Raw genomic sequence first — 26,825 nt, forward strand, 5'->3', positions numbered from 1 at the left:
TGGACCTTCCAACTTCTATTTTTAATTCTTGTCAGAAGAATTTCTAATTCAGTTATTCCTAGCACAGACTGATTTTCAACACATGCAGTATTAAACTTTATTTATTAAGCCTTGTAATTGGGCTTGGTTCTGTACAAATAAAAGTCACAGTCCCTGGCCCAGCTTACACATCTAGTGCAGACACAGGCAAAATAATTTGGACACATATAAGACATACATACTCCCCTTCATTAACTGCTTCACTGCTGCCAAATGTGGCAGATATATTAAGTAAATCATTTCCAGTGCCACCACATGTATTCAGGTGCATCATCTGTGTTCCACTGTGATTTCAAAAAAAGAAAAGGAGGACTTGTGGCACCTTAGAGACTAACCAATTTATTAGAGCATAAGCTTTCGTGAGCTACAGCTCACTTCCTCAGATGCATATCGTGGAAACTGCAGCAGGCTTTATATATACACAGAGAATATGAAACAATACCTCCTCCCACCCCACTGTCCTGCTGGTAATAGCTTATCTAAAGTGATTTCCAGCACAAATCCAGGTTTTCTCACCCTCCACCCCCCCACACAAATTCACTCTCCTGCTGGTGATAGCCCATCCAAAGTGACAACTCTTTACACAATGTGCATGACAATCAAGCTGGGCTATTTCCTGCATAAATCCAGGTTCTCACATCCCCCCACCCCCATACACACAGAAACTCACTCTCCTGCTGGTAATAGCTCATCCAAACTGACCACTCTTCAAGTTAAAATCCAAGTTAAACCAGAACATCTGGGGGGGGGGGGGTAGGAAAAAACAAGAGGAAACAGGCTACCTTGCATAATGACTTAGCCACTCCAAGTCTCTATTTAAGCCTAAATTAATAGTATCCAATTTGCAAATGAATTCCAATTCAGCAGTTTCTCGCTGGAGTCTGGATTTGAAGTTTTTTTGTTTTAAGATAGCGACCTTCATGTCTGTGATCGCGTGACCAGAGAGATTGAAGTGTTCTCCGACTGGTTTATGAATGTTACAATTCTTGACATCTGATTTGTGTCCATTTATTCTTTTACGTAGAGACTGTCCAGTTTGACCAATGTACATGGCAGAGGGGCATTGCTGGCACATGATGGCATATATCACATTGGTGGATGTGCAGGTGAACGAGCCTCTGATAGTGTGGCTGATGTTATTAGGCCCTGTGATGGTGTCCCCTGAATAGATATGTGGGCACAGTTGGCAACGGGCTTTGTTGCAAGGATAAGTTCCTGGGTTAGTGGTTCTGTTGTGTGGTATGTGGTTGTTGGTGAGTATTTGCTTCAGGTTGCGGGGCTGTCTGTAGGCAAGGACTGGCCTGTGATTTCAAGGCCTGGCCTGTGAAACTGTGATTTCAGGGGCACATCAGAACAAAAGAACACAGAGGTGGCATGGACACTGGAACACCAGTAAGTAACAAAGCTCAGCCAATATGGGTACATATTTGAGACTGCTAGTTACACCTCTGGTGCAGCATGTAATATTTGCAAAAAGAAAAGGAGTACTTGTGGCACCTTAGAGACTAACCAATTTAATTGAGCATAAGCTTTTGTGAGCTACAGCTCACTTCATCGGATGCATACTGTGGAAAGTGTAGAAGATCTTTTTATACACACAAAGCATGAAAAAATACCTCCCCCCACCCCACTCCCCTGCTGGTAATAGCTTATCTAAAGTGATCACTCTCCTTACAATGTGTATGATAATCAAGTTGGGCCATTTCCAGCACAAATCCAGGTTTTCTCTCTCCCCCCTACCCCCCCCCCCCACAAACCCACTCTCCTGAATTGGAATTCATTTGCAAATTGGATACAATTAACTTAGGCTTGAATAGAGACTGGGAGTGGCTAAGTCATTATGCAAGGTAACCTCTTTCCGCTTGTTTTTTCCTACCCTCCCCCCCCAGACGTTCTTCTTAAACCCTGGATTTGTGCTGGAAATGGCCCAACTTGATTATCATACACATTGTAAGGAGAGTGATCACTTTAGATAAGCTATTACCAGCAGGCGAGTGGGGTGGCGGGAGGTATTTTTTCATGCTTTGTGTGTATAAAAAGATCTTCTACACTTCCCACAGTATGCATCTGATGAAGTGAGCTGTAGCTCATGAAAGCTTATGCTGAAATTAATTGGTTAGTCTCTAAGGTGCCACAAGTACTCCTTTTCTTTTTGCGAATACAGACTAACACGGCTGTTACTCTGAAACATGTAATATTTGTTAAAAATATAGAAAGAACATGCAGGTATTGAGAATCAATAAGGCCTCTAATGTTTATATATAAGAATAATCTGAAAAGCACAGCAAGGGCTGAATATGTGGCCCTGTCTAGTAGTGCTGTGAAGAATTTTTTTGCTTTTCATTCTCATTTCAGGAGTTGGTAGGGAAATCTTGAAAGAGAACATTCAACACTAGAGGTTTCTCCTTGTATATAAAGAGAATGGATGTGTCTGTTTATATGAATCCTCTTTCTTCCCACTTCATCCCACCATGGATTTCCACACTGCAAACCTGTGTTCATTATATTTTGGCTGCCCTAAGTGAAATTTCTCAGGCATAGAAAACTAATAAATAATTATTTTTTTCAGCTATGGGCAGAATAATCCCATATGTGCAAAATTATCACGTTTCTTTCACAATCCAAGCTGCAAAGTTTGGATCCCAATTTTCCCCACCTTTTGGAGTTGTGGTCTCCCATGTTTAAGAAGGATGAATTCGAACTGGAACAGATACAGAAAAGGGCTACTAGGATGATCCGAGGAATGGAAAACCTGTCTTATGAAAGGAGACTCAAGGAGCTTGGCTTGTTTAGCCTAACCAAAAGAAGGCTGAGGGGAGATATGATTGCTCTCTATAAATATATCAGAGGGATAAATACCAGGGAGGGAGAGGAATTATTTAAGCTCAGTACTAATGTGGACACAAGAACAAATGGATATAAACTGGCCATCAGGAAGTTTAGACTTGAAATTAGACGAAGGTTTCTAACCATCAGAGGAATGAAGTTCTGAAACAGCCTTCCAAGGGAAGCAGTGGGGGCAAAAGACATATCTGGCTTCAAGATTAAACTCGATAAGTTTATGAAGGAGATGGTATGATGGGATAACATGATTTTGGTAATTAATTGATCTTTAACTATTCATGGTAAATAGGCCCAATGGCCTGTGATGGGATGTTAGATGGGGTGGGATCTGAGTTACTACAGAGAATTCTTTCCTGGGTATCTGGCTGGCGAATCTTGCCCACATGCTCAGGGTTCAGCAGATCGCCATATTTGGGGTCGGGAAGGAATTTTCCTCCAGGGCAGATTGGCAGCAGCCCTGGGGGTTTTTCACCTTCCTCTGTAGCATGGGGCACGGGTCACTTGCTGGAGGATTCTCTGCACCTTGAAGTGTTTAAACCATGATTTGAGGACTTCAGTAGCTCAGACATAGGTGAGAGGTTTATTGCAGGAGTGGGTGGGTGAGATTCTGTGGCCTGCATTGTGCAGGAGGTCAGACTAGATGATCATAATGGTCCCTTCTGACCTTAATATCTATGAATCTATGAATTGTTCAGATTTGAGCCCGTTTAGAAAGATAGGCCTAAACCACAAAATTCAACTCCGGATCTGAAATCTTCTTATTCTAGGGTACGGGATATATTGTGTTAAGTTCCCCTCTGGTTTCTTTAAAAATAAATCTGGCTTCCTTTCTATCCCTATCCTTAATAGATACTGCAAAGGTGCTGCTGAGCTGCAAAGAGATGTCACCTTAGCCTCTTTTAGCTTTGCAGTGACATCTTGTGACCAGTTGACCTGAGAGAATAGCAGAGCTCTACCCTCCCATGTGGAGGAGAATTTCATGGGGACTGTGTAAACGCTTTTTATATAAAAAGAAAAACAGCAAGGCTTTCATGAAGGTACAAGTTTGAAAGTCTTGCAACTTAAAATTAAGTCACAAACGGAATGTTCCATACAATGAGAGGAAAGGGAGCAATTGGAAGACCATTGCATTAATTGTTTTTAATAAGACAAAGGGACACTGCCAACTGGAAATGTAGTCAATTTTACAAAAAAAAAAAAAAAAATAACTTCAGGTACTACACCTATCCCTGAGTCTCCCTGACAATTTTTGTGGTTTTACAATTGAATTTTGTTGTTGTTTTTTTTAAAAAAATTGTCTCCCCTGTTGCTGTGTTGAAAACCTACACAAACAAAAGAGAAAGTGACTACAGTGAAACTTACTACAAATAAACAGCTGTCAAGAGCACAAATGAAAGAATGAAGGATAATTTTTTACTCTAATCTCTTTCACTTTTTGTAATCATAGGCATTACTGACTAGAGTAGTAGGTAAAGATGTTTCAGGAAGAATGTGATTTTTAAGTTGACAGTGGCCATTTATCTAAAAGTTTTAAAAGTAAATTTTGATTATTTTACAAAAACACCCAAAATCCTTTCTTAGAAAGTTTTTAGCTGTGAAAAATACAGAAAAGTTAATGAAAAGGGTAGAGGTCACTACTTGTTAAAGTTATCTGAGAAAAATTGAACAGCAAACTAATTGCCATTCTAAGTTTAATAACACTTACTTAGTTTGTTTTGTTTTGTTTTTTAGAGAACCTTACGGAGTTATACTTAGGTTTTCCGGCTTCAGGTTTTTATTTTGTTTTTTTTTTCTGATTATAGGTGTTTATTTTTAGGGAATTTTTGACTCATATTTTAGGAGTAAACAATATGAGGGGTTTTTCATCTCAGTTTAAAAAATTGTTTTCTTTGAATTATATCAAATATTGTTCCATTTGTAGCCCTTTACTCCCAGGGATGATCTCCAAAGAGCTGATCTAAAACCCTAAATCAATAGAAAGACTCCCATTTACTTCAACAGGATTAGGATTGGGGCTCTTGTGAGAGAGGACTTTAGGGTCCTTCATCACTATAAATAGTTTTAAATACTGCAAAAATGGCAAATTTGGGGTGTTTTGTTATATATATATTAGACATATGCATAAGTAGGGTTTATTGGGTTTTACTGATTCAGCCCTAAAACCGGAAACCCTAATTATAGTATGTAGAGAAATACACAAATATATCAAAAGTATTAGAGTCCAATCCTGTTCCAATAGAAGTCAATAACAGAACTCCCATTGAAAGCAGAATCAGGCCCATACAATTTTTAGCCCAAAACTTCGCTGTTTCAGAAAGAGAATACTCCTAAAGGCCACACAATATGAACAGTACAATACAGTAAGATAAGCATCTTCATTTAGTTGCTGCTGTTAGCATCTTGTCACACATTATCTAATGCACAAAGGTGTGATCTACAAGACCAAAGACGTAACATAATTTACTTAAAGATAAAACAAAAGAACAGGTGCCCATAATTTAAAATGTTAAATTACTTTCCCCCCACAACCATGGTAAATTAAAAACATACTTAGACACTTAGAGGTGTCCTAAGCATCAGTTTTCCTTTTGTTTAATTACTCAAGGCCATATCAACTAGAGTAGGGGAAAGAGACTCTCTGTTAATGACATACAGTAGAACCCCAATTTATCAACACTCAATTTACAAAACTCCATTTTGTCCAAAAAATGTGTGTGTTTCCTGGCATAAGGGCTCAGTCCTTCAGGGATGCAGATGAGACTGGGAAAGAGCATTGCAGAGCACCATTAAGGCAACTGACTGTACCTCTCAGCCTGCCAAGACCTGAACGTGGGACAAAGTGTGTGACAAAAACCTACAGTGAGGAACACACAAAATAATTAATGCAGGAAACATCACAAAATGCTGTGAGATGTATCCCTTTCTAAAACCTCAGTTTCATGATCCTTGTTTGTTCTGTTGTCAATCATTTTCAACAGAAAAAGTGAGGGGACACCAAATTAGTGCAGAACATAGATAACTTTGGCATTAAAATGAGTGACCACCCTTGAAATGTGTTATACTCAAAAGGTATGCTGCTGAGCATAGGTGCTTTTTAATAAGTGGTCTAATAAGGTAAATTAAGACTTGGGGAATGGGTGCTGCTGCAGGTCAATAGGCCAACAGGAATTCTGAGCCCATCATTGGTTGTGACTGTGAGGCATTGAGCCAGGCAGTGCAAGAACTAGGAAACATTTCTTTCTTGGCTCATCTTCATGACAGACTCTGCTCTCACTTTCTCCTAAACTCAGCTCATATGTGCAATCAGGCAAAACACAACTTAAGGGCAGCAGCAGGAGTATCCCAGAATAATGAATATGACAGTTGTATGCATCATTTTAATGTCCAGAATTTAACCAGTTTGCCCTACCCACACCCTGCATCCACTTCTCCACTACACAAAAATGCTCAGTTCAGGGAGGGCATTGAAATTTACTCAAATTGCAGAGCACTAGGCAAAGTTCTCTATAGTTTGAAATTGTTCCCATATACTCCCATTAAATTCCATATGAATTTTGCCATTGACTTCTGTGGAAACAGAATTGGGCTCTCAACAGAGATGCTGAGCAAAAGCCAATTGTTCAGTGCTATCCCTTTCCCTCTCACACCTTGTTCCTCAGCACTCAGCAGCCTGCGGGATCAAGCCCTAAGACAGTATTCTTTGAATCCTAACGGTTCCGAATGATAATTTTGGAGTTTTGATTTAAATTTAGGCTTTAATTGCATTAATATTCACTTGTATGAATTGCACTTGAAATTAATTGCACTGCTGTGTATTTGCACTTTTTAAAAAATGCTTTTAAAAATACCTTACTAAGTCCTGCTGCATTTGGAGGTTATTTCACTATCCCTGGTTTTATGAAGGTTTCAGATGTCCCTTGAAACCATTTGTAACATAGGGGTTCTACTGTATTACTGAAAACATTATGCAGGTTGGACCCAGCTCAGCTCTTCTGAAAATTGATCATCTGAAAGTCAGCCTGGGCTCCAGCTGTGTCACATGGATTTTCCCTGTTTTCCGAAACAGTCTGCTCCACTATTTTTGAAGTTTCTGGGTCCTGGGAGCAGGGACTGCCCAGTGTATCACCACTGCTATTGCAGTGAATAGGGGAGGCCATGTTGGTGGGCTGATCTGATGGTTTGCTTGTAGCAGAAGGAAGAGGCATGGGCAGAGGAAGATTCATCATGTAGAACACATTGCCCAGCCGCCGACTCACCTTTAAAGACATAAGCAATTACAGTAATTACTTCAAATAATGTCAATTTAACTAATTGCTCATCTTAACCTTACATTTGAATGTAGGGTCCAGATTATCCACAGGGCTGATGGGGACATGGCCTCAGAGCCTTCAGGTTGTATGGCCTCCAGCCATCTCATAGGGCCAGATCTAAGGATGTTTAGCAAAAGTTCAGAAATGGCCTCCACTGCCCCTGCCTCTCAGTTTCAGCTACTACCAACTTCTGCAGAATTGGTTTGGCTGTGCTCAGCAAAATCTGTGGAGGAAGGGGAGCAAGCACCCTGTTGAATCTAGACAACAAATTCCTTCTTTCCCAGTAGGTGGTGCGCTTTAGCCTGCATAATGCAGGCTATTGGTGGTACATAAGACAAATGATTAAGAGAAGAGACAAACAGGTTTAATAAGAGGAGAATGAGAGATATACAAGGGTTAAGAAGAAGGAAAGGAACATGGGTTAGGAGAAAGATAGATGAGACAAATAGAAATGAGAACAAATTTGAAGTCAGTGGATGAAATTAAGAACAGGACATTTGTAACTGATGGTCAGGAAAACCTTCTTGTCAGTGAGACCTGTAACACTGTGGAATACTGTCCCAAGGAAAGTGATGGAAGCTTCATCACTTGCGTTATTTTAAAGGAAAAGTCAAAGTACTGGAGAATTTACAGGACAGAACAATCCTCCATTGGTCAGGGGAGGGAGGGAAATAGGGGAGATGGACTAATTGACCAGACAAGTCTTCCTCATTTCTAATTTCAACCCAATCTTATGACCCTGGCTATGGATCCCAACCTTCCCAAAGGCATTCCCTTCCATCACTGTCTCTCAAGCAGCTGTTCATAGTTCTTCCCCGGGGCGCTATTGAAAAGCAAAGGGAAGCTGAATTGGAGTTAATGTGCTATCCACTGGGACTAGATAGTGCACCCTGTCACAATACTATTTCAGATATTTTATTGGTGAAAGAGTGTTATATAACTTCAAAGAAAATCAACAAAATTTTGTCACTTTCCCATGAAACACAAATCTTTCATTCTCTCTCCATTTAGCATTTCAGTACCTGAGATCGAATTTTTAGTGCTGGTCCAAGTTTTAATCCCATTGTGTCCAACAGGTGTTCTTCTGTGAGTAGTGGCAGGGTTTCTCCATCAATAGCATGATCTTTAAATATCTTGTCAAACAATAAAATGCACACAATGGCTTGTTAAAACAGACTATTTTATGTCTTCTATTTTAATCCTAATAACCAGACAATAAAGGCAGGAAACAGTAACATGGAAGTAATTCAGCTTTATTTTAATCTGAGAGCAGATGGATGTGGCTGTCATCATCTGTGCCTGCAGCACATCCAGTTGCTCTCAGAGAGTTCCAGCTGTTTAATGTTGCAACATTATTTAGTTTTATTATTTTAACAAAAGTGATCAATGAAAGGGAGGCTCACATCTGAGTCATTCATTCTTTATCCATGAATATGCAGATTTTCAGCCTCCTGTTTACACTGCTTATGATTTTTCATGAAATTGAATGAAGTAATTTCACTATTGCTTAAAACATTGCTTAACATCACAATAACATGCAATTGCTTCTGCGTGTGTGAAAGTTGCACAAGTGCTCTACTGGCAGAGTGTGGGCGATTAAAACACTTCCTTATACAGTTTCTTTCCTATTAACATTTTCAGATTACGCCATGATAGAACACTCTGTATTGCAGCATACAACCACAAACAAGCATTAACCTACATTGTATGCTGTCTTTTACTGCATGGTTGTACATTGCCTAGCTAGCACAAAGGGGCCTCATGATACTACTCTAATGCAAATAATAAATAGTAATAATAATTTAATTTCAGTAGATAAAATAATGTTAGCAGAACTTTAAATCCAGGGCATGTATCTTTAAACATCTAAAATGTGAGTATGATTAATACTTATGGTCACCTGTGCATAGTCTGAACAACCTGGAAGGCTAATAATAAAATTGTATACATCATCAACAGTCCATTTGCGAATATCTTCAATGGAAGAAATATCTTCTCCACTCAGAATCAGGCCATGCGCTCCTTTGAGAAGGAAACAAAAATGTTGTGTTTGTATGACCTCAACAGGCATAACAATAGGAAAACCTTATTAAAAGTAAGAGTTTATACACATCTACAGGACCTACTTCATATACTAACAATACTATGTGGTCACGTATGTATAGCATAGTCCTAAGCAACATACTAAATAATCACTCATCACTTTCTAATTCTGAAGAGTTTTGTTTTTTCTTTTATTCAATTACTTTTATTTTCTCTGCTGATGGTACTGTACATGCCTACCACACCGCAGCATTTTCTCTAAAGACTACATTATCTGATGCTTTCAGTTTGTTATACCTTACCACTATTTTAACTTGACTGACTAATATTTCAAGTGAACAAACAGACAAGCCGATAAGAGTGCTCTGTGTCACACTCATTCATATCATAGTACTGATGAAGCATGAACTGCATGATGTGTGTCAGTCTCCAGGTAAATACTAAAAGGCAACATCTTCTATACTGTTTGAAGGCACATCAGTTCTAGGTGAAGCACTGTACTAGGGACATCTTCTGTAAAATGACAAAATAGCACTTCATAAAAAAATATAACAAAGTCAGAATGCATGTTATACACCAGGGATTCTCAAACTTTATTCCGCCGCAACCCCCTTCTGACAAAAATTGCTACAGGACCCCCGGAGTGGGGACCAAAGCCTGAGCCTGCCCAAGCCACAGCACCCCGGATGGAGGGGGCCAAAGCCCCTCTGGCCAGGCCGGGGGGCCCAGGCCGAAGCCCAAGGGCTTCAACCCCAGGCAGGGAACCTGTAACCTGAGCCCCGCCACCCAGGGCTGAAGCCCTCAGGCTTTGGCTTTGGCCTGGGTCCCAGCAAGTCTAAACCAGCTCTGGCAACCCCATTAAAACAGGGTCATGACCCACTTTGGGGTCCCGACCCAAAGTTTGAGAACCGCTGTTATACACAGATTATTTACGCACCAAAATTCAGCCCATCACAACTAGTATCTGCTGTAAAGGCATGCAGAAAGGGTATGGACAGAAGAGATAGGCTAGTTCAGAGACTTCAACAATTTTTGTATTGTTTTGTTTGGCATTGCATTAATTTTGCAGACAGGAAACAAACATGTAAGGCAAGTCTGCAAGCTAATTAATTCATTTTCCAGCAATACAAACTGGCATTTCTGGATGTTTTAGTATAAAGACCTGAACTGGCTGCCATTTAAGTGAATGGAAGTTTTATTAGGATTGGACCCATTGCTGTTAGAGCACTTAGCAATGGCTGCAAAACTTTAGAACAGTGATCCTGTGAAGCTCTCCCGCCAACATAGCGCTGTCCATGCCAGCGCTTAGGTGGTGTACACTACAGAGTAAAGTCGACTTAAGTTTTGTCAACAATCATAAGTCTCTTTAATAACATCATTGGAGGACGTCTACACAACGGTCCTTGTGTCAGCTGAGCACATCCACAGTCGTTGCTCTTGCATCAATAGAGAGAGCATTGCATCAAGGGTAGCTATCCCACAGTGAAACTCGCCAATCTCTGTCGCCCTCTGCTGCTGGGAGCTCTGGGAACGGATTGCGGTGCATCATGGGGACTTGCTCGTAATTCTGTGATGCAGTACTTTCCATCCCACCATTCCATGGGCTTCCTACTTCGTTTTGTGCCTTTTTTCAGCAGCCCTTGTAAAATATGTGCCCGCCATCTCTGCCTGACAACATGGATCTTGAGCTGCTGACCATTCTGGTGATGAGCATTATGAACACAATACGGTTGGTCCTGCAGTATTTCATGAGCTGCAAAACAGACAGTGAATCGGCGATGCCTGCCTTTCTGTCTGCCATGGAAACAATTCAACACCGCTGCTGGCATTCACGGACCAGGTTGCCATGGTGGACCATCGTTATTGGGCTCGGGAAACAAGCGCTGAGTGGGGAATCGCATCGTGATGCATGTATGGGATGACGAGCAGGGGCTACAGAACTTTTAGATGCACAAAGCCACCTTCCTGGAACTGTGTATGGAGCTTGCGCCAGTACTGAAGTGCAAGGACACCAGAGTGAGAGCTGCCCTCACTGTGCAAGAGCGAGTGGCAATCAGCGTGTGGAAGCTGGCAACTCCAGACTGCTACTGGTCTGTCGTCTAGGAAATAATTGATGGCTTTGAGGCAATGGGATTCCCTAACTGCTGCAGGGCAATAGATGGAATGTATATCCCAATTTTGGCCCCCGAACATCTTGCGACAGAGTACATCAACCAAAAGTGCTAATTCTCTTGCAGGCACTGGTGGATCACCAGGGCCTTTCACTAATGTCAACGAGGGGTGGTCAGGTGATGCATGCATCTTTCAGAACATTGGACTGTGTAGAAAGCAGCACACTGGGATTTTCTTTCCAAACCAGAAGATTCCAGTGGGGGATATGCAAATGATCATAGTGATCCTTGGAGACCCTGCATACCCCTTGCTCCTATGGCTCATGAAGCTTTACACTGGGAATACACAGCAGCAAGGAGCACTGTAACAACAGGCTCAGCAGGTGCCGAATGACCATTGAATGTGCCTTTGGCCCATTAAAAGGACACTGGGGCTGTCTTTTTGGCCGGTTAGACCTCAATGAGGAAAATATTCCAATGGTCATTGCGGCCTGCTGTACTCTCCATAATATTTGTGAATCAAAAGGGGAAAAGTTTCCCAAGGGATGGGCTGCTGAGGGTGATTGGCAGAGCTGATTTTGAGCAGCCAGATACAAGGGCAATTAGAGGGACACAGGAGGCAATTCTAATTGTGGAGGCTTTGAAGGAGTAGTTTGACAATCATAGAATCATAGAATATCAGGGTTGGAAGGGACCTCAGGAGGTCATCTAGTCCAACTCCCTGCTCAAAGCAGGACCGATCCCCAATTAAATCATCCCAGACAGGGCTTTGTCAAGCCTGAGCTTAAAAACTTCTAAGGAAGGAGATTCCACCACCTCCCTAGGTAACGCATTCCAGTGTTTCACCACTCTCCTAGTGAAAAAGTTTTTCGTAATATCCAACATAAATCTCCCCCACTGCAACTTGAGACTATTACTCCTTGTTCTGTCATCTGCTACCACTGAGAACAGTCTAGAGCCATCTTCTTTGGAACTCCCTTTCAGAAAGTTGAAAGCGGCTATCAAATCCCCCCTCATTCTTCTCTTCCATAGACTAAACATCCCCAGTTCCCTCAGCCTCTCCTCAGAAGTCATGTGTTCCAGTCCCCTAATCATTTTTGTTGCCCTCCACTGGACTCCTTCCAAATTTTCCACATCTTTCTTGTAGTGTGGGGCCCAAAACTGGACACAGTACTCCAGATGAGGCCTCACCAGTGTCGAATAGAGGGGAACGATCACGTCCCTCAATCTGCTGGCAATGCCCCTACTTATACAGCCCAAAATGCCATTGGCCTTCTTGGCAACAAGGGCACACTGTTGACTCATATCCAGCTTCTCGTCCACTGTAACCCCTAGCTCCTTTTCTGCAGAACTGCTACCGAGCCATTCGGTCCCTAGTCTGTAGCGGTGCATTGGATTCTTCCGTCCTAAGTGCAGGACTCTGCACTTGTCCTTGCTGAACCTCATCAGATTTCTTTTGGCCCAATCCTCCAATTTGTCTAGGTCCCTCTGTAACCTATCCCTACCCTCCAGCGTATCTACCTCTCCTCCCAGTTTAGTGTCATCTGCAAACTTACTGACGGTGCAATGCACACCATCCTCTAGATCATTTATGAAGATATTGAACAAAACCAGCCCCAGGACCGACCCTTGGGGCACTCCTCTTGATACCGGCTGCCAACTAGACATGGAGCCATTGATCACTACACGTTGAGCCCGACAATCTAGCCAGCTTTCTATCCACCTTATAGTCCATTCATCCAGCCCATACTTCTTTAACTTGCTGGCAAGAATACTGTGGGAGACTGTGTCAAAAGCTTTGCTAAAGTCAAGGAACAACACGTCCACTGCTTTCCCTTCATCCACAGAACCAGTTATCTCATCATAGAAGGCAATTAGATTAGTCAGGCGTGACTTGTCCTTGGTGAATCCATGCTGACTGTTCCGGATCACTTTCCTCTCCTCTAAGTGCTTCAGAATTGATTCCTTGAGGACCTGCTCCATGATTTTTCCAGGGACTGAGGTGAGGCTGACTGGCCTGTAGTTCCCAGGATCCTCCTTCTTCCCTTTTTTAAAGATGGGCACTACATTAGCCTTTTTCCAGTCGTCCGGGACTTCCCCCGATTGCCATGAGTTTTCAAAGATAATGGCCAATGGCTCTGTAATCACAGCCGCCAACTCCTTTAGCTCTCTCGGATGCAACGCATCCAGCCCCATGGACTTGTGCATGTCCAGCTTTTCTAAATAGTCCCAAACCACTTCTTTCTCCACAGAGGGCTGGTCACCTCCTCCCCATGCTGTGCTGCCCAGTGCAGTAGTCTGGGAGCTGACCTTGTTCGTGAAGACAGAGGCAAAAAAAGCATTGAGTACATTAGCTTTTTCCACATCCTCTGTCACTAGGTTGCCTCCCTCATTCAGTAAGGGGCCCACACTTTCCTTGACTTTCTTCTTGTTGCTAACATACCTGAAGAAACCCTTCTTGTTACTCTTAACATCTCTTGCTAGCTTCAACTCTGTGTGATTTCAGCTAGGTGTGATTTGGCCTTCCTGATTTCACTCCTGCATGCCCGAGCAATATTTTTATACTCATCCCTGGTCATTTGTCCAATCTTCCACTTCTTGTAAGCTTCTTTTTTGTATTTAAGATCAGCAAGGATTTCACTGTTAAGCCAAGCTGGTCGCCTGCCATATTTACTATTCTTTCTACACATCGGGATGGTTTGTCCCTGTGACCTCAATAAGGATTCTTTAAAATACAGCCATGTATCAACAATAATTCATAGTAATGTGTCTGTATGTGATGCATTTGACCAAGCAATGCTTACTTGCTGCCATGAATTACTCCTGTAGTGCTTGCTTCTTGAGCGTTAATTGCAAGGAGCAAATATTCCTACCTACAGCCACTGTGTTTCAATGTTAAAGCACTGAGTGATATATGTATTTCACAAATAAAGACTCATTGTATTTCAAAGACTCAAGTTTAATATAGAAATAAAACACAAACTTTTGGACAAACAGGGGACAAAAATGAGGAACATCTCACGGTTACGGCTCTCACAGCTGGGTGAAATTCCCATTTTCATTGGAAACCAGTCCCCAGACATGGAGTGCACGGGGTACTGTAGGGGACCAGGAATACACGATGAATGCGGTGCAGGAGTTTAGGGAGGGCATGGATCGGAGTTCTGTAGTGGCTGGAGTGGGAACTGAGTGGGATAGCTTTGAGTGCAGGCTAATGAGGGACTTCAACATCTCCATCTGGTCCTCCATGAGCTTTATCATCTGATCCTGCCCCTGTGTCATTTCCTGGCTATTCTTCAGCCTCAGTCTTTCACTGTATCCCTCAATGCTCTTATTTGGCTGTGTGCTGCATCTGTTGACTGCAGTATTTCACGAAACATATCCTCCTTACTCCTCCTGGGTTGCTGCCTTATCTGATGGAGGCACTCTACCGGTGTGGAGGAGTGTGTTCTCAAGGGCACATCTTCAGATCTCAAAGAAACAGTGAAGAAAGACAGTATTGTGAGTGCGCTCACACCTCTGAATCAAAAAAGTCGCACACACCTCTTTCTCACAGCCCCTTGGCTAGCACACAGGTTGCTGCAAGTCCCAATTATGGTGAGTTCCCGGGGAGGTGGGATGGGAAAGGCGGAAAGGGCAAGAAAGGACAAAGGGTGGTTTGTGAAGGGGGTTATTATAAGGTGGTAAGGAACCTAATCTGAATTTTGGTACTCTTTTCCACAGGCAAGGGCAATCAAACCTGATATCTCACTCTTAAGGGTAACCTAGGATGCCAGGGAGTATCTCCTGTATTCGTGTCGCTTCAGATTGGCTTCATATGCTGCTGGTCTGTGTGCCGCATTGGTCCTCGCAGAAATAATTGCCGGGTGGCATGGGAAAGTTTCCTGCAATGTGGGGAGAAACAAGGCAGCCCTCCCAAAGAACCTTTGGCAGAGGATTGCAGAATCCCTACAGGAAATATTCCTAAAGATCACTATGGAGGATTCCAGAAACATCCCCGTGTATATTAACAAACTTTTCCACCACGGCCCCACTGTGTAGATGGACAAGCTCTGGTGTTAATTTCTGTCCCTTATCCCTCCTCTACCATATAACAAAGTACATAAGAGCTCAATCTCCTCTCACTATGAAGCATGAAAGCAAAATGAGCACTTTCCCAAGCTCCCATCTCCTGCATCCTTCATTCCAGAGCTGGAGTGCTGGGACCTGCTAGACCCCTCTGGAGTGGAAAAGAGGTCCTGACACACCACACCACCAGACAACGCCACCGTGTGCTCCACATAGTTCTCCATCTCCATCTCCTCATTCACCACTTCCTCATTGGAGTTGAGTCTGCTGGCCACTGACTCTATTCCCCTCGAAGTATCCATGGGACTGTTGACAGTGAAGGTGGGGTCGCCACTGAGGATGGCGTGCAGCACCTTATAGAAGCAGCATGTCTTCGGCATCACACCAGAGCAATGGTTGGCCTCCTGGTACACCTGCCTCAGCTCCTTGATTTTAGCACAACACTGCTGTGTGTCCATTTCGTGCCCCTTCTCCTGCATGCCACCAGTAATCAGTCCATAGCTATCGAAATTCCTATGGCTTATGTGAAGCTGCAACTGCACAGCCTCCTCTCTCCATATACTCAGCAGATCCAACAGCTCTGGTGTACTCCACATGGAAGCACGTCTGTTGCATAAAGCCAAAATGGTCAGCTGGAAAGATGCTATGTGAATTGTTCATGCCGAACAAACAGGAAGAGGAATTTAAAAAAATCCCGGGCCTTTAAATGGAGGAGGGTTGCATACCTGTGTACCTTCAGGTAGCAGAGTTTGAACTGCTGATCAGAGTGGTCATGATGGGCATTGTGGAACACCTCCTGGAGGTGAGTTAGGGTGACATAACCAAGTGAGGTGTCTACACTGCCGCTGTGTCACTCTAACTACGTTGCAAAAAGCTCTATGCCACTTGTTGAGATGGTTTTATTATGTTGGCATAACAGTGGAGTTACATTGGTGAGAGAAACATTTCAGTGTGTAAACTTCCATTGTTTTGTTGACAAAAGCTGACTTTTGTCAACAAAACTGTGTAGTGTAGATAAGACCTTATTCACACCCCTGAGTGACATAATTTCTACCGATGTAAGCTGTAGTGTGTACATAGCAAACCTGAGGCATGGATTGGTCTCAAGCAGAGGGCAGCTGATGTGAGGACTCCCTGTGCTGCCCAACACACGCATAGGAGTGTTGCTCAAATGGGCAGTTGCTGCCAGGATCCCACAAGGGAGCCTGGAGGAGATGGGAGGATAGAAAGCATCAAATGGGGTTGCAGAGAACCACAACATTATCCTGACACGATACATGTGTTAGCATCCCATCAGCATGTGATGAGATCATTTTGCAACAACATAATGGCATGACACACTATTGTGATGTTTGCATCAGGAGGTTACTTTGTGACTTTGCTCCTCTGTAACTCCATCTACTTCCCATGTGGTTCTCCAAGATTGAACATCACTGCCTTAGAGAATGAAACCTTCATATGCCAGCAAATAACATGTGAAGATCTCTATAAATGGGAGAAATAACTATGTTTGCCATCACTGACGTGTACTTATCAGGTTATGTTAGCTGTAGCACATGCCCTGATTAATGAAGTCCACATTTTGAAACCCTGACTCTATCATTGTAAGTGGGGTTTAAATAAGGAGAGGATGATGAGAAAGCTAATCAATACAAAAAAATAGAGGCCAACTTGACAAACCTGGAGGCAGTAATGGATTGCTGGGTACTGGGAAGCTATATGGCAGTGCTGAGAATGGGATTGCAGGAGGATACATGTACTTGTCATCAAAGGCTGTGCAAGCATTACTGGGATCCTTCTCATTTGCACTGCTGCAGCCATTTGTTTCAGTGGGAATTTCATGAGTAGCACAACTTTTTCTCAGGCTGTGTTCATACTCTTTACAGCTTTTCACAGCTGTAGCAGATGGCTCAACATGGGTTTTGCTTTGCTCGTGTTTGTTTAGCATCTCAAGCTCTGTTTCTTTCTTGTCCTCTTTCTCATCATCGGCAGTGATGGAAGCAGAGTCTGCATTTTTGTCTTCAGCTTGGCTTTTGGCGCCACTGGCATTGCAATCACTAGTTTTGTGATTCCCAGCTCTTCTCCCTGGCCGGCGGCCTCTCTCCCTTTGCAGACTGCTGATAGGAGGATACGGGCTGGTTGCCATGAGCATGGTGTTGCCATGAAGGTCATCAAGGGTGGTTCGATGAACATATAGGTCGCTAGGAAGGTGACCTTCGGGAAGTCTGTTCCTGCCACGGAAAGCAACTGGGCTAGCTGGGATTCCATGATAAAGGAAAGGTGCCTCCAAACTTAGTAGCCCTTTATGATGAGCTTTCTCAATTTCTTTTTGTTGAAAAATAGCACTCATTTCCATTTCCATCCTAAGAGGTAAACAGAGCATTAGCAGTGAGGACTGATCAGTTCTCTAGTCATTTCTTTTTCAATGACAGATTAAACTAGAATGATATAATACACAAATTGAAAAATGTTTCTTTCCCATGTTGCTGTGTGTGAAAGATCCATATGAACAACAGAGGAAACAGAGAAAGTGACTATAGACAAAGTGCTGTCAAATGCACAAAAGAAAACCCCCAGAAAAATATTATGCTTGTGACAATAAGGGATGAAATATTTTCCGACAAAAGCATGATTTGTAAGTTGATAACACAGGCATCCCTGCATCAGTTACACTCAAGTCACAACCACAAGGGCTAGAGACTTAAAAAGCTTAGATTCCAAGCAGAAAATTATGTACCACCTTGAAAAAGGGCACTTATGTGGCAATTGATGCAGCAATATAATCGTATTATACATGGGGCCTTGATTATACTGCCGGAGCCAGTTAACATCAGAAAGTAAAGATCTTGTGTCAACTCTCCAATGCATCTTGGTCTCTGTCTAATGCTTAGATGGTGCAAAGGGCTGTATTCTGGCAGTAAATGACATTCTGAGAATTACCTTTGTGGAGGGAACTACCCACTGACCTAAAGCCAATGGAACAGATTCCTGTGCCAGCTTCCCCTCACTGTATCTGGCATAGGGTGGCTTGCCGGAGAAAGGAGGGAGATATTGAAGGTGAGGTAGAGCTCCACTCTGCGATGCCAGTCCTCTCCTGGCATTAGATCCTTTAGGGACAGGCCAGTGCAGAAGCAGGAAGCTGTGACTGGCTCTCCTCCCACATCTAGTGAGTACTCCCACTACAGGTACTCCCTCCAGCATCTCCAGTTGTAACCCTCCCAGTTTCCCCTCCCCTCTCCAGCAGTGTCCTCTTTTTGGGAACTTGAAATATGGTAACCCTAGTTTGGATTCAAGTTCCTCTTTGAAGATTAGGGTGAGGGGTTCACTACATGGGAAAAGGAATCCAGCTGATTACATTGAAACTGGGACAAATGACCAGATTTCCAGATAATCATCTATGACACCAAAACTGCTTCACTAAACCAGGACACCTGGTCATCCTGTTCATGGTGTAGGGATTTCCAATCCTCCCCAGAACTCCAGCTGTAGAATTTAAAATACTATGAGTGATGGGTCCAAGCTGCCAAGTTCAGATCTGGTTCTGAGTTTTCCCAAGGTCAGTGGTATTTGAATCCAGAGTTCCAAGCTGCAAAGTCTAGATCCATATCTAATCTTTAACCAAGTTCTGGATGTTCCAGCTTTGGCCTGAAACCTCTCTTAAATCTGCTATTTAAAGCTAAAAGCAGAATGAGTGAGACAAGCAGAAAGTTTTTCTGTGTCCCTGGCTTCCTGAAACATAGAGGATTTTTTACAGATCTGGATGGTTTGAACAAGTACTGCAATTACTTTTAACGGGGTACCAAAATTTATGTATTACAAAATCTGCAGCTTAAGCATCCCAGTCAGCCTCCTTTCTCTCCACTCCAGGCCTTCACCTCAGTGCAAATTTACATTCAGGTACCTGGCAATATTTTGTTTTTGAACCAACTCCTGCCTTCTGGCCACAGCTTCAATGGATTCTGGCTGGAGAAAACTATATCCTAGAAAAAATAAATATATATGGTTAGAAAGGCTTAGAATTGCACTCACACGTCACACATGCCCTAAAGTAGGATGCTCCTAAAAGTATTGTTAAAAGTTAACAGTTAAAAGGCCTGTTGAAAATGTACCCTGTGGAATATTTTTCAGAGTCACTAGTATAACTTCAAGACAGATGCTGCAAACATTTCTCTTTTCAACGGGATTAACAGTAGTAATAACTAAGCCCAGTAACAAGTGTTTGTAGGATCAGGACCTTAGTCAGGAACACGTGCCATTGATACTTCTAAGGCAAGGCAGAGCAGTGACATTTATGAGATGACTTCTGTCTTTGAAGTACATGCAGGGCCAACTGAGTACATAATAACTGATAGTTTAAAAAAGGGAAAGAAATGTAAGTATACTCCTTAAAAGTCTATTTACAGCCTGGCTGCCATGGTCTTACATGTAATTTTTTAATAGCATTTCCTCTCTGAGACCCGTTTCAGACCCAAATGTAAATCAAAGGCAGAGACCCAGAGAAGGGAGAGAAGCTGAAGCTAAAAGTTCCTGTTTCTGAATCTTCGTGGCTTTGAGTGCCCTTTTATTCATCTTAGACCAAATATGGGGTCCTTGCTCAGCTTTCACTCAGACCTGAGTAAGAACCTCAAGAAATGATCCATTATTAACTTCTTATTCCCAGCATGACATGTGTTGCACAATTCCGCAGCCATGAAATTTGCTACTGTATCCACCCCTTGCTTTAGGACTGAGCTCCAAAATGTAAACTTTATTAAAACAAATATGTAGCCATCCTATATGGGAATAAATTTATATCCAGGTAGCATGTGTCCCGGCAACAGGATCAAATAAAGTGATCAGTGAAACAGCTCCTTAAAACAGCTAAGACGAAAAAACATCCTATTACAGAGAGTTAAATGTGTGTAATACAAAGAACATTGCCAGTCAGATAAATGTTGCTGGCTAAAACATTCTGTTTACATGGAGAGAGATGGACAATACCATACTATTTGGAAAATGCAAAAGCAAGGGGAGGGAGCATATAGGATGGACAGGGATCTTGAAAGCCCAGTGTACCTAATAAATTCTAATTTGCATGTCTGAAGTCTCATATTTGTGCAGATTGGGATTTCTGCTAGGCAGGCTGCTCCCTTTCTCATGGCTATTTTACAAAGGTAAATACAATAAAACTTATTTACTGCCATCAGTGACAAACCTGATGAAAAGCTAGGAGTATCCACTTTTTCAGTAGTACCTTATTACTTCACAGGATCATTCAACTGGCTGTTACCTGGACCAGGGTAAACCCGATTGGACAGTATGTTTGGCATGTTTGCATGCTGTGGGACCGAAGGTCCAAGGTGTGAAGCTACATGGATCTGTCTTGGGTCAGCTGGTGCCATCATTTCAGTAGAAGGCAACAAATCTCTAGGGAAAGACAGAAAATTACAGTTAGATATGTAAAGTATATGCTCTAACTTAACGTGTCATGTTCTACACTCACTTACAACTCCCTTTGACTTTAACAGGACTGGCACATTTGACTGAGGCAGAACTGGGATGCTATTTGCAGAATTTGCTCAAAAAATTTTGCTAAAAAGTAATGAAGTAATAAAATAACTCAGATTAACACCTAAATTCTTATGTAAAAGGCCTTGGGGTATTTTACAAGCCCAAATGGTCACATTCAATTTTACCTTTCAGCTGAAAAACAGCACCACCAATAACACCGTGTCCGAACCCTGCCCTCGAGCACAGATTCTTAAGTGACTCAGAGGAAAGATCTACTGAATCATTCATGCCACATATAGCAACACTCTGCATTTCTTCAAGGTCTCCCATGCAAGTACTGACTAGCCACAACTCTCTTTAGAGTCTCAAAAAGGTATGTCTACACTGCAATGAAAGACCCGTGGGATAGCCACAGCTGGCCAGGGTCAGCTGACTTAGGCCCACAGGGATTGGGCTGCGGAGCTATAAAATGTCAATGTAGATATTTGGGCTTAGGTGAGTCCAGACTCCAGCCTGAGCCAGAACACCTACAGTGCAATTTTAGAGCCCTGCAGCCTGAGCTTTGCAAGCCCAAATCAGCTGACCTGGGCTCTGAGACTTGGTGCCAGGGTGTTTTTTTATCTCAATGTAGACATACCACAAGTCTCCTTAGAATAGATCACAGCCTAAGGTACTAGTGGCTGCAGACATTTGTCAAAGAAATTAATGCCCTGTTTGGTTTATATTGTTTATTTAATGTTTAGATGCCCATTGGCTCTTTGGACATCTCTCCTGGCAGATTGGTCTGTACCAGCAGTGGTCAGAAAGGGCATTATGTCCTAGGGAAGTAACTTAAACATTCCTGTCCTTGGCAGTAGGAGTCAGTAATTGCATGTCTTTTCAATATTGGTCTTTCTGGGTACTGATGGAATAGGACATCCAGTTATGTCAGAAAATGTTCTATGTTCACCTTAGGACTTGAGGGGGACTTAATAAATATGTTCCAGAGCAGAGTAACTGGTATTAGACAGCTGACTCAGCAATTGTCCGTGTGGAACTTAGCGCTGTGTGCAAAGGTGGATAGGAGCATAGCAGGAACAATGTAGTATTCTGTATCCAAAGACAGGGATATTAAATTTATATATAGGGGCGAGCTAAGGAGACACACACAGCTTCATTATTAAGTTCATTATTCATTATTATTAATAAGCTTAGTTATTAAGGCTATTTTAAAGACTAGAGACCAAAGTGTTAAAAATAATCTCAAATCTTAAAACTCTACATATTCACAAATATAAGGTGATCTGCTGTTCTTTAAATGCAATGGAGAAGTGGAGAGAAATACCTGTCTACAAAGCGAGGTTCAAACTGTGAAGGAATTGCCTGCATTCTCTGCTGGCCTGCTCCCATTAACTGAGGGTTTACTGCCATCATCTGGTTTCTCATTAGCACTTCTTGTCGCTGTCGCAGTTCTAACACAAAGCATATAAAATTCTATTGTAAGTTCAGTAAGTGATTCTATATCTAGTATGAACCTTACCAGAAATATAATAATTAGTTAGCATATAATCTTTCTTTATATTCTACCTGTTAAAAAGGAAAATAAGACACAAAGTACTTGCCACTTAAAAAAATGTAGCCTTATATCCCCCCTTAGTTACACTGAGCATCTCATTGATCAATATAGCATATTATAATAGGACTGGCGAGTAATTAAAAAAATTAATCACAATTGGACAATTAAAAAATTAATCGTGATTAATCATGCGATTAATCACGCTGTTAACAATAAGAGAATACCGTTTATTTAAATATTTTTGGATGTGTTCTACATTTTTCAAATATATTGATTTTAATTACAACACAAAATACAAAGTGTATAGTGCTCACTTTATATTATCATTTTTATTACAAATATTTGCACTGTAAAAACCAAAAGAAATAGTATTTTTCAATTCACCTAATACAAGTACTGTAGAGTAATCTCTTAATCATGAAAGTTGAACTTACAAATGTAGAATTATGTACAAAAAAACCTGCATTCAAAAATAAAACAATGTAAAACTTTAGAGCCTGCTAGTCCACTCAGTCCTACTTGCAAACAAGAAGCAGGCAGCATTATTTTCCGCAAATGTAAACAAACTTGTTTCTCTTAGCAATTGGCTGAACAAGAAGTAGGACTGATCTGGACTTATAGGCTCTAAAGTTTTACATTGTTTTATTTTTGAATGCAAAAAAAAGGTTTTTTTTACATAATTCTACATTTGTAAGTTCAAATTTCATGATAAAGAGATTATACCACAGTACTTGTATGAGGTGAATTGAAAAATACTATTTCTTTTATTTGTCATTTTTACAGTGCAAATATTTGCAATCAGAATGATAATATAAAGTGAGCACTGTACACTTTGTATTCTGTGTTGTAATTAAAATCAATATATTGGAAAAATGTAGAAAAACATCTACAAATATTTAATAAATTCCACTGGGTGTTCTATTGTTTAACAGTGTGATTAAAACTGCGATTAATCTTGATTAATTTTTTTAATTGCAATTCATTTTTTGAGTTAATCACATGAGTTAATTGCAATTAACTGACAGCCCTAATATTATACAATCTTTAATTGCACCAGAAATAAACAAGACGTGCAGAGCCTCATGTAAATACAGTGACAGTTTATACAGTCCATATTGATGCATACCTCACCACTATGAAAGTGTGAAGGAGTAGTGACATATAGGAAGTGCTCTGTTTGTGGAAATTTGTATTTTTAGTGATAGGGCAGTTCTATGAAAAAATGGAAGACTCTAATTATCTAAGAAAAATGCCATCCTGTCCTGATATGAAACAGCATAATCTAATGGAATGAGCATGAGTCAGGAATTATTTCAGATTTGGGTGTCGAAAGCTAAATACAGAATTCCATATATGAGCATCTCATAAGAGTCTGATCCAAAGTTCAGTGAAGTCAATGGAAAGATTCTCTGTGCTTCAGTGTGTTTCAATGGGTTTTGGATTAGGACATAAGTACTTGATTTTCAGCGCACCCTTGGCTTCCACTGACGGGAGGTAAAAGAGAAATATATATTTTACTATTTGTTTTGATTGTTTTTAATTATTTTTAAATTTTGAATGAATTAAAAGTTCCACAGGTCCAAGGACCTTTAACATCCTTAGACCCTGAGAATGTGCTAGCTATTGAAGTGTGCTATTAAAGTGGTCACACTTTCATTGGAGTAATAGTTTATAAAAGTTTAGTAAATTATTAATAGATGTTTTAATAAATGGTTATCAATTGTTATAGAGTCCAACAAGTCCAAAGGCTGTTTATAACCATGGCTTATAAACCTTCCACACTTTCTACCGATGTGCTTATAACCATCTATAATATACTGCTCATGTCTATGACATGCTTATAACATAAGAACATAATAACAACCATCCTGGGTCAGACCAAAAGTCCAGCAAGCCCAGTATCCTGTCTTCTGACAGAGACCAGTGCCAGGTGCCCCAAAGGGAATGAACAGACAGGTTATCATCAGGTGATCCATGCCCTGTCACCCAATCCCAGCTTCTGGCAAACAGAGGCTAGGGACACCATTCCTGCCCATCCTGGCTAATAGCCATTGATGGACCTATCTTCCATGAATCTGTCTAGCTCCCTTTTGAACCCCATTATAGCACTGGCCTTCACAACACCCGCTGGCAAGGAGTTCCAGAGGTTGACAGTGTGTTGCGTGAAAAAATACTTTCTTGTGTTTGTTTTAAACCTGCTACCTGTTAATTTCATTTGGTGGCCCCTTGTTCTTGTATTATGAGAAGGAGTAAATAACACTTCTTTATTTACTTTCTCTATACTACTCATGATTTTATAGACCTCTATCATATCCCCCCTTAGTTGCCTCTTTTCCCAAGCTGAAAAGTCCCAGTCTTATTAATCTCGCCTCATACGGAAGCCGTTCTATACCCCTAATAATTTTTGTTGCCCTTTTCTGAACCTTTTCTAACTCCAATATATCTCTTTTGAGATGGGGTGACCACATCTGCATGCAGTATTCAAGGTGCGGGCGTACCATGGATTTATATAGAGGCAATATGATATTTTCTGTCGTATTATCTACCCTTTTCTTGATGATTCCCAACATTCTGTTCAATGTTTTGACTGCCACTGCACATTGAGTGGATGATTTCAGAGAACTATCAACAATGACTCCAAGATCTCTTTCTTGAGTGGTAACAGCTAATTTAGACCCCATCATTGTATATGTACATCTATTAATGATTTGTTAACCCCTTATAAACAGAACTCCCAATATAAAGTGGGACCATTAATGTTTGATTTGGTTCAAATGCACTATATACAGAGTATCATTTGGGGCATGTTCCAACAGATGTAAGCTTCAAGCTCCCCACCAGCAGTCTGGGAACAAAAGAGAATCAAGGATGAGAACAGGGCCAGCTTAGTGACACTTCTGCTGCTCTTAGGTCTGCCAGGATGGGGCTGCAAAGGCACAGTCACAGACCCTCCTTTGAAAATTCTCTCATCTGTACATATCCAGGACTTGGTCTTTTCATTTATAGGGCTCACCAGTAAGCAGCCTGTTTTTCCACAGAGCTTTTGAAAATGGGCACCATTCCCAGAGTGTAGTACAATGTATACCTATAGGAGACATCAATTCCTTGAAAATTTGCCCCTCAGATTATATGATTAATATCCCTGGAAAATTATTACCCCCTGCAAATTAACCAACAAAAATATCTTAGTAACAAAACGTTATTTAATAGCATATTTATTATAAAAAAAAAACCTGTATGACCATAAGTTGTTAGATAGGTGCACATTGTGTGCTGCTAAGTTTGTATCACACAGCTTGTGCATGCCCTGTTATAATGTCCCAGAGTTCTGGGAGTTTCTTGAATCAAATTAAAGACTGTGCCTTGGGGAACATAACGATCAGTTTTGCCCATAGTTGACTAAAGACTTGATCCTGAAAAGTAATAAGTGCCTCCTGTAAGAGAGGTTTCAGAGTAACAGCCGTGTTAGTCTGTATTCGCAAAAAAAAAAAAAGGAGTACTTGTGGCACCTTAGAGACTAACCAATTTATTTGAGCATAAGCTTTCTGGATTCCACTGAATGCATCCGATGAAGTGAGCTGTAGCTCACGAAAGCTTATGCTCAAATAAATTGGTTAGTCTCTAAGGTGCCACAAGTCCTCCTTTTCTTCCTGTAAGAGACAATCCTACAGTCATTGAAGTCAGTGTCAAAGCTGCCACTGAATGGTGCAAGGTCAGGGCTCCATTCAGTACCCAGCATCTTCCAGGATTGAGCCCTAGATCTATGGGAGTTACAGGAGCAGTGCCCTCCCAGGTGCTAGCGCAACTCTCAGAATCAAATTTTAAATTCCCAAAGACCCACTCCAACATAAACTGGGCTCCATATAAAATGTGGTGTGAACTTTTTGTAAGTCATTTATTCAGTTTTTCCCAAGTCCTGGTCAGGAATCTGGAGGGAATCTTTCCAGGACATTAGACCTGTCGGACATTATTCCTCACATATTGTATACATATTGTGAATACTATAAACACGGTCTTGGAAAGTTCTAGTTCCAGCTTACCTCCTGCTGCCATGCCACTTGCTAATCGGTATAAGTGCTTTTCGTCCAACGTCCCTTGTTCCCCAAGTATAGACATCTTTCTCATGTGATCTCGGGGAGTCATGTTATGAGGTGATGCAGCAGACCTCCCTTTTCCAATGTAAAGAATGAAGTCAGAAGGGCCCAAGAAGATAATAAAATATTCAACAGTTTAAAAGAGATCAGGTCCCACATATAGTTTTTCTGGTAAACAGATAGACCTGCAAGGCCGGCATGCAGTGCTTGTAGGTACCACAGGGCATATGACAGAAGTGGGATCTGAAGTGGGATTTTGCCTTTCTGAATC

General features: G+C 41.5%; 1 protein-coding gene across 1 annotated transcript; it reads right to left on the bottom strand.

Moving 5' to 3' along the window:
• Positions 1-6,866: 6,866 nt before the first annotated feature.
• Positions 6,867-26,603, bottom strand: SAMD7 (sterile alpha motif domain containing 7; the record flags this gene model as incomplete). Its single annotated transcript, XM_084639156.1, has 8 exons — positions 6,867-7,139; positions 8,216-8,326; positions 9,094-9,215; positions 17,096-17,778; positions 19,317-19,395; positions 20,685-20,821; positions 22,230-22,356; positions 26,501-26,603. 8 exons carry the CDS (start codon positions 26,601-26,603, stop codon positions 6,867-6,869), a joined length of 1,635 nt encoding a protein of 544 aa, XP_084495282.1.
• Between the last annotated feature and the right edge of the window lie 222 nt (positions 26,604-26,825).

Source organism: Lepidochelys olivacea (genome assembly GCF_965140295.1).
Source record: "Lepidochelys olivacea isolate rLepOli2 genome assembly, chromosome: 9".
Classification (NCBI taxonomy): domain Eukaryota; kingdom Metazoa; phylum Chordata; order Testudines; family Cheloniidae; genus Lepidochelys; species Lepidochelys olivacea.